The sequence below is a fragment of the Monodon monoceros genome, unplaced genomic scaffold (genome assembly GCF_005190385.1).
Source record: "Monodon monoceros isolate NGI ecotype Baffin Bay Population unplaced genomic scaffold, NGI_Narwhal_1 Super_Scaffold_12, whole genome shotgun sequence".
Taxonomy (NCBI): domain Eukaryota; kingdom Metazoa; phylum Chordata; class Mammalia; order Artiodactyla; family Monodontidae; genus Monodon; species Monodon monoceros.
Genome location: NW_021703768.1, coordinates 105,589,130 through 105,603,989, shown reverse-complemented (window position 1 = coordinate 105,603,989; position 14,860 = coordinate 105,589,130). Strand labels below are relative to the sequence as shown.

General features: G+C 38.8%; 1 protein-coding gene across 1 annotated transcript in view; it reads right to left on the bottom strand.

Annotated features, from left to right (window-relative positions):
- The window catches only part of MEGF10 (multiple EGF like domains 10), a 120,958-nt gene extending 108,606 nt beyond the window's left edge, over positions 1-12,352 (bottom strand). The window contains exons 1-3 of the mRNA XM_029217803.1: positions 12,237-12,352; positions 4,547-4,648; positions 4,104-4,204 (exon numbers count right to left, since the gene is read on the bottom strand). Of these exons, the coding sequence (XP_029073636.1) occupies positions 4,104-4,204; positions 4,547-4,648; positions 12,237-12,352 (319 nt within the window). The remainder of the gene's footprint in view (positions 1-4,103; positions 4,205-4,546; positions 4,649-12,236) is intronic.
- Between the last annotated feature and the right edge of the window lie 2,508 nt (positions 12,353-14,860).

Below are 14,860 nucleotides of genomic sequence, written 5' to 3'. Positions count from 1 at the left end.
GCAATTCCACTTCTGCATATTTACCTGAAGGAAACAAAACATTAACACAAAAAGATATCTGCCGCCCCATGCTCACTGAAGGATTATTTACAAAGGCCAACATGTGGAAACAACCTAGTGTCCATCAATGGATAAATGGATAAAGAAGATGTGATATACATATATAGTGGAATACTATTCAGCCATAAAAGAGAATGAAATCTTGCCATTTGCAACAAAATGAATAGAGGGTGTTATGCTAAGTAAAATAAGTCAGACAGAAAAGACAAATACTGTATAATGTCAATTATATGTGGAATCTAAAAACAAAATAAAATGAAAACAGAATCATAGATACAAAGAACAAAGGAGTGGTTTCTGGGAGGAAGGGGTGGGGATGAAATAGGTGAAGGCGATTAAGAAGTAAAACTCTCCAGTTATAAAATAAATAAACCACAGGTATGTAAGTAATATACGGCATAAGGAATATGGTCAATGATGTTGTAATAACTTTGTATGGGGACACATAGTTACTAGGCTTACCCTGGAGATCATTTCTTCATATATACAAATGTCAAATCACTATGTAGTAACCTGAAACTAACATGATAGTGTATGACAACTCTATTATTTCAAATATTTTAAAAAGTCAAGAAAGTAAATAAATAATATTCCAGTTTTTAAAAAAGCAATGAAACACACAATTAGGCAATAATAGTAACTCTGAAAAATGAATACACTTACAAGCTTAATTAATTTTATGAACAGGTTAAAACCTCAGGAAGGAATCATAGACATCTTCATGTCTAGTAATATTTTCTCCTTGGAAGCTTTTCCAATTCATTTTTTTTCTCCGACCAGATTCTTAGGAAAGGCTTCTAACCACGTTACTTCCTGAACTCTCCATTTTGGCTCTTCCTGCCTGATGGTACATGTCTGTCTTCTGAACACAGACCCTTGTCACCCAAAGTGTGCTCTGTGGACCAGCAGCTTCTGCACAGCCTGAGAGTTTAGCAGAGATGCATAATCTTGGGCAGGATGCAGCAGGGGTGGGGAGGGATGGGAGGATGGAACTTTCTCTCCAGGGGAGATACCCCAGACACCTAAAAGAAACTATTTTTCTAATACAGGTGGTTATGTGAAACCATCCTTTTTTTGCCTTCTAGGTAAACTGATTACCGAAATTAAACTAAAATTATTATCAATTCCTGTGTTTCAATTCCTTTTGAAAACTTGCTGGAAACAGTTAAAATGGTGACAATGCTAGGTGCCTGGCAGCAAAACCTAGTTGAAAAAAAGATTATGAAAGCAGAACAAAGAATCATGTGTTCTCTCTTCCTTCTCTATCCACAAGGGTGCCTCACTAGTGTCAGCTGTTGAGAGAACAGAAGATTTACCAGTGGCATCCCCAAGAACAAGGAAATCAGGGAAGCATGACTGTTCTCTGGGGTTAAGCTGTGAAATCAAGACATCAGAGTGGAGACATGCAAAATACCCTTAAAGAGATCAAATAGCTTCTAGGTCTTTGAGACTAGACAGTAAGCTGATTAAATATATTAACATATCTAAAGAAAAAATATTTCAGTCTCCAGGAACAGTTGGTCATCCAAGAAGGCTTAGAAAAGGAGAATTTTAGAGGCAAATTCTAGAGATGTCCATCCAGGAGGTCAGGAGGACACCTTGCAACCTGTCTTGTGTGAGATCAAGGAAGAGTTATCTTTACCATCATATGACGGCAATAATTTTTACCAGGTATGATGGTGCTATGGGATGGCCTTGCTTTCTGAGACAGGCTGCACTACTGAATAAAATGATGGCGGTGTTGGGCTATGGGAGGCTGGAACCACGAAGCACTAAAAATTTTCTAACTGACCTTGCTCAGATCCACACTCCCCACATCAGCTGCCAATAAAATCCAGTTTCTCACATGCCAGACCTTCAAGGAGAAAAGGTATGACTACAAGACTGTAAGCACCTCTCCAGGTTCTGTGTAACAATGAATTAGCATCCCAGCTTTATAGATGGTTCCTATGACCTGGGTTAAGAGAAGAGAATCCTGGGAGACAGAACTATTTTTTCAGTGTGCTGACAATTGTATTTGTAAGTTTGAACCCTGGTAAGTGCACCAAGATAATATCATCCCGAAGCTTCTGTAAAGTGGCCAGCCCAACCAGCGAAGCCTCCCCACTCTTCACTCTGTGTGTATTCAGGGCTTTCCTTTGAAAATTTCCCATCAGCCTGGGCCACAGAGATCACTTCATGATTATTCTCTAAGATGTTTGATTATAAACATGTAAGTTTTCTTATTCAGCATCATTATTAATCAAACACATGCAAATAAAGAAAAAAAATAGCAAAGGGAAAAGTGCCACAGGGTATAAGCAAAAAGACATTCTATACTGCTGGTGGTGGTATAAATTGGAAAAACACCAAACATCTTAGAAATATGTGTATGCCTCTGACCCAGCAATTCTACTATTAGGAAGTTATCCTTACCTATTAATTATGGATATGAACAAAGATTTAACCACAATGATGTCTTCTAAAGCAGTCCATAATAGTTAAAACTTGGAAATCATGTAAATATTCAAGAGTTGAGATCAGTCAAATAAACATCTATAATGCAATAACATACTGACTTTTGTTAAATGTTATAGAAGTTCATTTACTGACCAGGAAAGACATTCACACCATATTTGTATTTTCTTCTTTTCACTTAGTTACATTTTATAATTTCTCTTCAACGAACATTTATTACGTATAGCCTTGGTTTTGAATAAAAGTTTGAGAAATCACCCCTGTCTATATAAATAAAGAATAGACTCCAGGGATTGGAAGGAAGATGACACATACACTGGTCCAAGCCCCCTTGCTGCTTGAGAGCAAATTAGCCTCAAAGAGTTATAAATGGTTTATCCAGGGCCACCCAGATGATTGGTGGCCAAGCCAGTGCTATCACTCAGCTCTGCAGAGTTTTAAGCCCAGTGATGTCTCCAATCACTCCTAGTACCTCCAAATTAGAGCAGAACTTTGTCTCTCTCTATACTACTCAACAGCAGCATCTCAGCTCAGAAAGCAAAGGTGTCCCTCTAACTTTGTGTTGAGCAAAAATATTTGAATAAAATTGCATTTATTGCTCTCTTCTACGTGTCCTACACACAATGGTAAGAAACCCCAATTGCAAACTGCATGTCACATGATATTCTAGGATTTCCTAAAGTGTATCATAAAACATCAAACTTCTCTTAAGACAGTTCAAAGATGTAGAGAATGGACTTGAAGACACAGGGAAGGGGAAGGGTAAGCTGGGACGAAGTGAGAGAGTGGCATGGACATATATACACTACCAAATGTAAAATAGCTAGCTAATGGGAAGCAGCCACATAGCACAGGGAGATCAGCTCGGTGCTTTGTGACCACCTAGAGGGGTGGGATAGGGAGGGTGGGAGGGAGGCACAAGAGGGAAGGGATATGGGGATATATGTATACATATAGCTGATTCACTTTGTTATACAGCAGAAACTAACACAACACTGTAAGGCAATTATACTCCAATAAAGATGTTAAAAAAAATCGCAAAATGAATTGGTGAGATGGGGAGGGGAGGGAGGAGAGAAATGACAATGAAAAAAGAAGGTCTACTTTGTAACCCAGACTTACAGTCATTTTGTATTGCGAAAGCTCCTCTACATTTAATAAGCGTATCATTCTATGTATCAGAAAAGAACATGCTGGCCTCTCAGAAGTTGACTCGGGACTCTGTTGAGCTGCTGCAGGAAGGTTATATCTCTGTTCTCTTCTGTGACCTAAGTTCAGTGACTCCCTGACCAATTTCCAAACAGACATTTATTGAAGGACTGTAATGAACATCGCAGCATCCAGCCTTGAATCATCTTTCTACAACATCTGCTTTCTCCTCAAGTGACATTCATTTGGAGATTTTTCATAGGACAGAGGGACACAGTTAATGCTTCCCTCCTTACACAGGCCAAGAAAGCAGCAGTGAATGAAAGGGAATGATCCAAGATGCCCCATCTCCCCAGGCCTCTGTTCCAGCCTCCCTTAAATGCAAACCAACACTGCAAAAAATAAATGAACCTCCAAGGGATGCAAGTCTTACTTACGGACACACATTTCCCTGCTCTCATAAAATCCAGGACAACACTGGGATTTGCGCCTATACATAGTTTTTTCTCCATGTCGATAGGCTGTCCGATAACTGATTCTATAGAAAGGGGAAAAATCACATTGTTACTTTATTGGACCTGTAATTTGATTAGAAATCAAGACTTTATATTTTAATACAAAAAGCTATTAAATATAATAAAGGTACAAAAAGCAAAGTACTCCAAAATAATTAAGAAGAAACATGGGATATATGTTTTGACCAATATTATGCCAACTCACTAATTTGCTAAGAATATACTGATTGTCCATTTAAGCCAACCTACACTTTATTTCAAGGAATCAAGTTTCATGACTTCCCTACTTCACTTATCTCAAGATATCTCATATCAGACTCCTTCCCAGTTTGCCAAACACAGAAATACATCTGAGCTTCCATTACCTGTGCCGCGTGCATTTAAACCAGTTCAGTATGTCAGTGCAGCTAGTGTAGTAAATTTGATCAAAGGGATGTGGGTATGACTCTTGCACAGTCACGGAGTAGCTGAAAAGAAGAGGAAAGAGAAGGAATCAGTATTTCTCTTTCTTACATTACTGATAGGCTGTGTACTAAAAACACAGTGATTGGCTAAATTATCTCCACTTGCAACTCCACACGGACCTTTAACAGAGAATCTTCAGGTTTTTTCAGGTTTCTATTTGTACTAGAACCCTAAAAGATCCAATATTAATAATATATTTTAAAGACAAGAGTTCATGCTATACAGTTCAAAAAAATCTCATTTACTATTCACCCAAAACTCTGATATTCCTAAATTTAAAAACGTATCACCATATATTTTTCTGTATTTAATTCCATCCCCTCCCCCGGGGTCCAGGGATATCAAGACCTTTCACAAATTGTTTTCAATCTAGGCCTCATGCAAATAATAAGGGTAATCAGCAAAAAGACAATCCAAGTACATTTTGCTACTGATTTTGGAAAATCAGAAAGACTATATTTCTCTGGTTGGAACTTGTAATAATTTTCTTTCTTGTGCCTGCCCTACTTCTTAGGCAATGGAAGAATATATACAACCTCTACATAGAAGCTACAAAGAAGTCTTTAAACCCAATTCTAAACATATGGCTGAGACAGTTAGCCTGAAATAGTCATACGAACAACCTGCTGCTACTTAAACAGTCTGTTTTCCAACATATTTTCACTAACAGCTTCTTGTTAGAGTAAAAGCATGCACTCCTATGAGCCTAAGAATGTGGCTGAAATACACCCATGAAATATAAAGAATATTCAATGTTCAATCCTATATTTCTTCATTTCAAAGCAGTCTATTACATGCTCAAGAGCTCAGATTTCTTGCCTACAGGAAAATCTGGAGAATCTTCTTTTCAAAACAATTTATTCTATTTTCTTTAACAGTCTCTTAAAGATTTCCACTAAAATCTTTAATTCACGCTAACAACAACGACAACAAGAAAATGGGCCTCAATCATGGACTCACTTGGTGTAGATCAATAGCCCAAGTTCATTAATAGGAACTATCAACTACAGAAGGTACGGAAGGAATGAGGTTAAAATTTCAGCCTGAAGAATTCAGGTTAGATAAAGAGCAGAAACTTCTAATTTGAAAAGCTAAGCAGTATTGGCCGCACAAACAGAGCAATTTCTTTCTCCAAGTGGTCTCTCTCAGTCATTATGAGACATCCATGAATTAATCATACTATTCATAGTGTTTGTACTTGATTCTTTGGGACATTGCAACTTGATTTCTAGGTAAACTTAGGGATCCTCCACAAGCCTGAGGCAGATGCAATAAGTCCTAGTGAAAAGATCACTGGATTAGAAGAAGGCAGGGTTATCATCCTGATCTGACACTGAGCACCTGGCTGACCTTCAGCAGGTCACCTCACTTCCCGGGGTTTTGACAATCACATCATAAAACCAGGGGTTCAGAGATGTTCTTGGAGATCCCTTCTTACTTGGCATTCTGCATTTCTAACATACATTTCAGATGACTACTTCCTTCTATTCCAGTAGACAACACCTGCAGGAACAGGTTCAGACGAGCGTCGAGTATGCCATTGCCTACATCTCTGATATAACTCCTTTGGGGTAAAGCGAGAGGCCTGCGTTAAAATATAAATGTTCTTGGAATGAAATATCACAAGCTATTCAGATTTTCTTCAGACCCCTAGCAGTGTCCTGAGGTTCAGGTTGTTGCAATTTCTAAGACTTCCTCGCCAATTCTTTTCCCTCCCTATCCAGCAGCTTGTAAAGGCCTGCAGCATTATTTCTCCATTCCATTTCTAGTGGAGAGCAAAGCGAATGAATGTCCTCTGTGTGTGGAACTGCCATCTAGGCAGTCCTACATTCCCATGAGCAAAACAGAACAACTTTCCACATGTTCTATGGGAATGAAAAAGAAACCACCCTAAATTAATGCTGCTTGGGTGAAAAAATGTAATCTACCAGGCTCTATAGTACTAATTTAGCTGAACTAAATTGGTTTGTTAGAACTAGACCTGATGCAGTATTCTCACAAAATTTCACAGGCCATGTTAAGTGTTAAGATCTGAATGCCTTGGAGAGCAAAAGTGATAATCAACTAAGGGACCCTGGCCAAACACACGCCATTGGATGTGATGGGGGAGCTGACTCCACAAGCAAACGTGAAAAGTGTTTTCACTAATTTCTGGCAGCCTGGAAGGTTTCTCCAATAGGAGAAAATGTTAAAGTACATGAGCTTCCTCTTCTGGACATTTGCTGCTCACCAATAGCTTAATTTGCAGGATGCTTCTCTGCTTTGAGGATATAAAAAAGCTCTTCTCTATAAAAGGATAATCAAACCATTAAGGATTCCAATTCAACAAATGTTTATTGAATAAATTCTATTCAATTCCTGCCCTCAAAGGGCTCTCAAGAGAGGCCAGCACATAAATGCTAAAAATAACCTGCTCTTACTTTAATAGAGAAATATAGAGAGTTTGGGGAAAATCGAAGTGTAAAATTCATTATGGTTGAGCATTTCTCTTCAGTCTTGACACTTCTAATTAGAATTATTCAGTCTCAAACTCAATGAAGAACAGACCGAATATAAATTACTTTTCACATTGATCAGCTACTGAGGCTTCCACTTAAGTTTACGGGAGAAAGGTTCTAAGCCTTTTCAACCCAAATTTCTTTTCTGTTTTTTTGCTTTTGCATACATTCTTTTTCTTTTCTAAACAATCTCTTTTTTACTTTTCTTTTTTTTTTTTTTTTTTTTTTTGTCGTACGCGGGGCCTCTCACTGTTGCGGCCTCTCCCGTTGCGGAGCACAGGCTCCTGACGCGCAGGCTCAGCGGCCATGGCTCACGGGCCCAGCCGCTCCGAAGCATGTGGGATCTTCCCGGATCGGGGCACGAACCCGTGTCCCCTGCATCGGCAGGCGGACTCTCAACCACTGCGCCACCAGGGAAGCCCCAACTTTTCATTTTTAATGATATTATAATCACACTAGAAAATTTGGAAAACAAATCTTTAAGAAGAGAGGGAGAGAACTGTATAACTCTTACCTAACCACACATAGCATTTTGCTGTACTTCTTTTACCATCCCTAGGGTTTCTAGTTTTTACTTATAGTTTTGTCTTTTTGTTTTTATATTTTCATACTCATGCTATACACATAATTTTAAACATACTTTTTAAATTTAAGACTATCATAAGCATTTCTCCATGTTAGTAAATAGTCTTCAAATTATGACTACCAAATACTCACGACTACACCTAATTTGCTCAATACCCACCTATCATTAGACAATTAAGTTGTTGTCACTTTTCAAGGGGCCACTTTCTGGAAGCTGTGTGCCCGCATCATGAAGGGAAATGTCTCTGAGAACTGGATGACTTCCTCTGGTCCTCAGTGCTGCTGTTTGAACTTAATTAGTACCTCTTGATAGTCCACACCTCCCTGTTCATCGTCAGCTGCTCTTAAAGTCACAGAATGGAAAGCAACCTTCTCGATTGTCTAGTCCAATCCCATTTTCATCACAAATAAGCCACACCGAGCTCCCAGTGCTAGTGGTCAGTCTAGAGCCGGTACTAACACCAAGACCCCCAGACAGCATCCTGTACCTCTGTCCACTCTCAGATGTTGTAGAATATTGAAAGCTTCTAAAGCAGACAGTGAGTGGCAAACTGTGGTATAAAAGGAATCTCGTCCCAATTCTACACTATTTTCAGCATCAAGATGCAAAACCCTTTATCTCCTGCTTGTTTGTTTAATCTTCTCAAACACACTGAAAACATATCATCACGGTGATTTTAAACTATTAAGTATTGTCCAGGGAGGAACCCCAACAAGATTTAATTTAAGGTCAAAGAACAGGGGGGAAAAGCCATCATCACTTGGACACATTCCAAAGTGGTTAATTACATTTCATCTGCCTAAATTATCTTGTTACTTTAATTAAATATGGTAATAATTATCATTTCTTATCTCTGCTCGCTTCAGGAATGCAGCTTCAATTATTACCACTCCTGTGTCCCACCCCCAAAGGGTTGGGCAGAGAAAGGCTTCTCTTCATTTGTGCTTTCTTTAGAAGCAACCCCATTATATGGAAATACTTAAACTCACACAACAGGGAAAGGAGATGGGGAGAAGGAACAGATGATTCATGGAGTTATTCATTTTCCAAAAGGATGCTGTGCAGAATTCCTTTAACAACAAGCATCCCTTGTGTATTTTAAATGATTTAATTTTCCTTCATTTCCTTTCATGTATAGCTTCTAAGAATCCCAATTGCTGCATTAAAATGAGGCATACTTTTATTTGAAAATAAATGATTCAGTAGGTCTGGGGAGGGACCTGAGAGTCTGCATTTCCAACAAGCTCCCAGCTGAGGTTCCTGCCACTGCAGCTCCACAGACCACACTCTGAGAAGCAAGGCTGCAGGTGATTCCATGGCTCGGAACCATTGGTGACAGGTGGGTTTTAGTGTAAGGAAAACCTACAATGAGCACTACTTGGCCCTACTACCAGGACTTTTGTCCTTGAAGCTAATCTTCCTCTCCCTGTTTCAATTAAAGCTCATTTCAGTTTTTGAAAATACAGGAGAACCTGTCAGCTTCACCTTTATTTGATCATTTTAATTTATACTCCTTTTCTCCATTCTTGCCAAAACAATTCCACTTTTTTATAACCTTTCTTCAAAGAATCATTATCTAGCCTTATAACAGAAAATTTATCAATAAGAAAATTGTAGCTGTCAATTTTTCTTTTTAGCAGTTTATAGGAAAAATATAGACAGGAAAAAAAATCTCCATCATTTTCCTATTTTTCCACACTGAATTTCTTCCCCACTAGTGAGTATTTTAGCGGTTACTCTAATCACTTGTACAACAGTGGAATTATATTAGGTTTAGAGATTAATGTGCCCCTTCTCTATCACTCCCCCCTTCCCCACCCCCACTACTGATGTCCATATTTAGTCATTTCCTTTCCTACCAGAAGGTGAGTTTACTCCTCAACAATTATTCACTGAGCACATGCCATATGCAAGGCAGTGTTTTAGACACTGGGAATTTAAAATGGTGAACAGAACAATGCAATTATGTGTTGGTAAGTATGGTTAAATACTGAGCAAGAAATCAGGACAAAATGTGTACATTTGAGTGGGTGCTGGATTACTTGAAGTCTTGGATTCTTTTCTCTTTGTAGCCTTTCCCTCGGAGAGCTCATCTGTTCTCCCACCATGCTGGAGACTCCCAAATCTATATTCCCAAACACTTTCAGGCCCATACTTCTCTTTTATTTTTTTTTTTACATTCATCCAGCACTTTTTATTTTACAAAACATCTTTCATACATTATTTGATGCAAGTTTCACAATAAATCTTTGAATTGGATGATGTTAAGAGACTCATCCAAGATCACTGGACTTCTTAAGTGAAAAAAACAGGGCTAAGCCGATACTCTTTCTTATATTTCATAAGGCCTTTTTGTCCACGATGATTATAAGATAGGACAATGTCAAAACAAACTGGGGAGGCGGGCTTCCCTGGTGGCGCAGTGGTTAAGAATCCGTCTGCCAATGCAGGGGATACGGGTTCGAGCCCTGGTCTGGGAAGATCCCACATGTCGCAGAGCAACTAGGCCCATGTGCCACAACTACTGAGCCTGCGTTCTAGAGCCCTTGAGCCACAACTACTGAAACCTGCATGCCTAGAGCCTGTGCTCAGCAACAAGAGAAGCCACAGCAATGAGAAGCCCTTGCACCGCAACAAAGAGTAGTCCCTGCTCGCGGCAACTAGAGAAAGCCCGTGTGCAGCAACGAAGACCCAACACATCCAGTAAAAAAAAAAAAGAAAACCTGGGGGAAATATCTTTTTAATGTTTTGTTTAAATGAAAAGTTAAACATTCATCCAGGCCCATATTTCAAACTGATCACATCAATACAACATGATAAAACCACAATAATCTCTTCCCTGTCAAATCAGCTCTCTTCTTATTTTTCCATATGTGCAGTGACACCTCCACTCTCACAGCAGGTTCTAAATCTCAGCCTTTTCTGCCTCTTTCACATCCATAGTTAATGTATTACCAAGATCTCTTGATTCTTATCTCACAGTACCTAACAAATTTGATTTTTCCTCCCATTCCAAAGCTATCATCCTCCAAGAACTTCAACCACCAATGGACGATCCCTCTTCTAAATTTGATATGTTCTTATCCATGTATTCATCAATTCATTTTTATTACTTTAATCATATTTATTATGTACTTTGTTGGTGAAATGTTTTATGAGTGGTTCTGTGAAAATTATAAAGATAATTAATAGGAGGTCCCTTCCCTTAAATTCTATATAACATAGTTAATAGCACAAATATATAGAACTTCATTACACATACATATTTCCTCTACAGTTTAAAGTTTCATAAGGCTACATAACTCTATTGATTGATCAGGAAAATATGTTTTTGTTACCCTGAATGTAATACTGCCAATGGAGATGGGGACGAGCCCTCACCGAAAAATAACGCTATGAGTGAGGAACCAGTGCCCCTAGAATAATACAGCTGCTGTGCTTGAAAGACTCTGAGCTTTGTGCATCCCACCAGTGGGTGACACAGCGATTAGAATGTTTACCCTGTGGTGTGCTCATCATGATGCTGAGGGTGACAGGAAAAAGAGACCAAGAGTCTGATGTCATTGAACTTACAGCTATTACAAATATGTATTAATCTCTAGTACTCGACACCTTCTATTTGCTTGAACAACTTGCAAGTGCAATGTTAATTTCGGATAAAGATACACACTTTCCTAGGAATGCAAGTAGCACGTGAGAGCACAGTAAACTGCATTTGACTGCACTGCAGTATCACTAAATGGTTTGTGCTGTTTCTGTGTTCCAAAAGGGACTATAAGATGACCTATTATTTTGTACTTCTTCTGTATTTCCTACTGCAAATCACCTAGGTCTGGATACTACATCATCTGCTTTCAAATAACCTATTCAACCTTGCCCTCCTCGATCCTGTACTGACTCTAGTTTTACTGGGCACAGTCCTTAGTGGTCTGCATGGCACTGGTTTCAAACTACCTTCCATCCTAGAACCCCACCCAATCACTGCCATCTACTCGTCTTATTCAGGTCTTCAAAGACATCTCAGAGGACAATACTTCCATGCAGACTTGCCAGTTCCTCCAGAAATCATGTCTCCCTTTCAGGCCACCTACTGCACAATTTTTTATGCCATTCATTTCAACACTCTAGGATATTATTCCACACTGTCTTCCACTGCTCCCTCATTGGTTCCCATGCATAGTCCAGTTCCACCAAATTATTGCAAACAGATACAGAGCAGGGAGAAGACCTTAGGGAGGTCGTTTTAATCAATCTATTAATGTTTTCCTTGGTCTCACAACTGCACCTGTGTTAGAATCAGTATATCAAGTTTTCTTCACATAATATATATTCTCTAAGACCAAGGTGAATTATACTATCTAATTATTACATATAACTAATGATTTTTACATATAAGCAATTTTATAATCTCTTCTCAAATTCTAATTTTATATATGGTACCGATAATGAGAGTATATAAAGGAATCTATCAGAAATTATTTCTCAGATTACTTTCAAAACCATTACCTTTCCCAGTGGCTACACACATTAGGGTCTTCAAGGTTCAGAGATGATGCTGTCTTGATCCAGTGGCATAACAGTATACAGATAAAGCCCAGGCATGAGTTCAAAGAAATAACCATTGTTTCTGAAGAACAACCTACAAGAAAAAAAATCCAAATTAAAGATGCGGTAAAATGACCCAAACAGAATTCTTCTGAGCACATCAACTATTCAGTACCAGTTGTTACTAGGGCTGAAACATGCATAACGAGTCTTGGATTTAAGATGGGTCACCAGCTTTCACGGTCCAGGAGAGAGAGATATTTCTTATGTTGTCAGGATGGTCACCATTTTGTAAATTACTAAAAAGTGCAAATCATCATTAATTGCCACCATAACAAGAGACCTTCTCATCCATGCCAGCTAACATTAAAGGAATCTACCCAAACAGCTCAGAGCAACACAGTCTTCCAGATTCTCTCACCAGGCATATTTCCCTTCTGGAAGAAGACGGCACACAGAGGAATCTGGCCTCATTTGTCCTAGAGGATAAATAATGAAACAGAAGCTCCATTGACTCAAGAGAGAGGCACCTCAGGCTTAAACTGAGAGTCATTCAATAATTCATTCAACGTACACTGAATGCCCACTCTATCCTAGGCACCGTGCAGACACTGGCCATAAAACACACATCTAGTTCCTGTCTCTGCCCATCAAGGTCTTTATAATTTAATAATCATGATTTACATTTCTTATATTTAGTGCTTCTGTCTCCCCATCTGCTGAACAGAGACAAAACCAGCTGTTTTATAGAGGTTTCTACATAGGTGTATAGAAAAAAAGTGTAAAGGTGTTTGGCGATCAGTGTTAGAAAAAATGAACCTGGTATTATTATTGAGAGGAAGAACGACCAAAAAAGGAAAAACAATTAGCAACATATCTTCAGAAGAGTTAGGCCTGCAAAGGAGACAGGAGAAGAGGGAGGAGAATGTTCCAGGCAGAGGGAACGGAGGTGAGGGAAGGTCAGGCACACTTAGGGAGCTCAAACTAGCTCAGCTGGAGAAAGATATGGGGCGTATCACCATGGGTTTTATAAGACATTGCAAAGTATGTGAACCTCATCCGAGGATTACCGAGAGCTAGGAAAGGCTACAGGGTGACATTTGAAAGATCACTGGCTTCAGGGGGTGAGGGACCTGCAGGAGGAGACTACTAGAGGGAGGTCAGGTGAGACACCACTGCGAGTGAAATAAGGAAGTAACACTGGGGTTGCAGGGAACTGAGTGACTCTGGGAGTTTTTCAGGAGGCGAAATAGACAGGACTTGGTGTTTGATGTGGGAGTAAGAGTGAGGAGGGATGCCTGATACGGCCCCTTGGGTGGAGGGTGAGCCCCTCATGGAGATGGAAGCACAGAAGCCCTCCTCCTGGGAGGCAGGGGAGGGCAGGGGTGTGGGGAACCTGGCCCTTAGTGAGGAGGAAAAGTTTGTCACACTATATAAAATGATTTTATGTAATCATTATAAAAATGGACATAGAAATAGCTGATCCAGGATTTCCCTGGCAGTCCAGTGGTTAAGACTCATCGCTTCCAATGCAAGGGGTGCAGGTTCAATCCCCAGTCAGGAAACTAAGATCCCACATGCTGGGAGGCCAAAAAAAAAAAAAAAAAAAGAAAACAAGCATTAGCCTGCTTGTTGGTAAACTGGTGAAACTAGTAACAACTGGTCAGATTATGGGACTAAGCAGTTATTTTCTGGGTGAGAGCTGGCATTTTGAGAAGTTGTACTAATTTTCCACACCATGAGGTTACCAGTTTTTAGTGTCTGGGAACCAAATTCATTGAATAATAGTCTTGTGGTTTTAAAAGGTAAGTTTATCTTAAAACAAACAAATAATAAACAACAATATGGGCAAACACCTAACCTTAGGAAATAGTTTATCCTTCAGATTCCAGACAATAAATGAGGAAGTATTAAGTTCTTTAAAATCAAGATTGTTATAAGCACAAGTATATTAAGTATGTTATGACAAATTACCTATCTCTAAATCCACAAAGGCTAAAACAAAAGAGAATGTTTGATTTGGAATAAGGAATAAAGGTCATGGATTTGTAGGATAATTAAAAGATAGTGTAAGCTACTACGAGAGGTAGTGAAATCTTTGAGAGATTTCAATCATTATGAAATAATTCCAATATATAAAGCATAAATGAGTAGCCAAAATATTGCTTATAAATTAATTCAAATTACTGATGTTTCTCACAGGCTAACCATCATGAAGTTGTAAAATCTGAAGCTTAACATTATATAATTAAAGAAGCTATGCTACTTAACAGAAATAAATACAAAGTAATGATGATCATGATAGACAATAACAGCTAACATTTCCTGACCTATTACTCTGTGCCAGGCACAGTGCTGAACCTTTTACGTGAATTACCTATTTAATCTGCACAGTAAATTACGTAGGTAATTTTATCATCCCCATTTCACAGTTAAGGACATGTAATATACTGTGCTGTTTTCCTCATCCATCAAAAAAAGTAAACCTTTTATATTTTGGTTGTAACAAATAAGCATGGCAAATATCTCTCTGTCTCATTGCCTTATCTATGTCAGGTAAGTATTCTGTTTCAACAAAGTGTGAA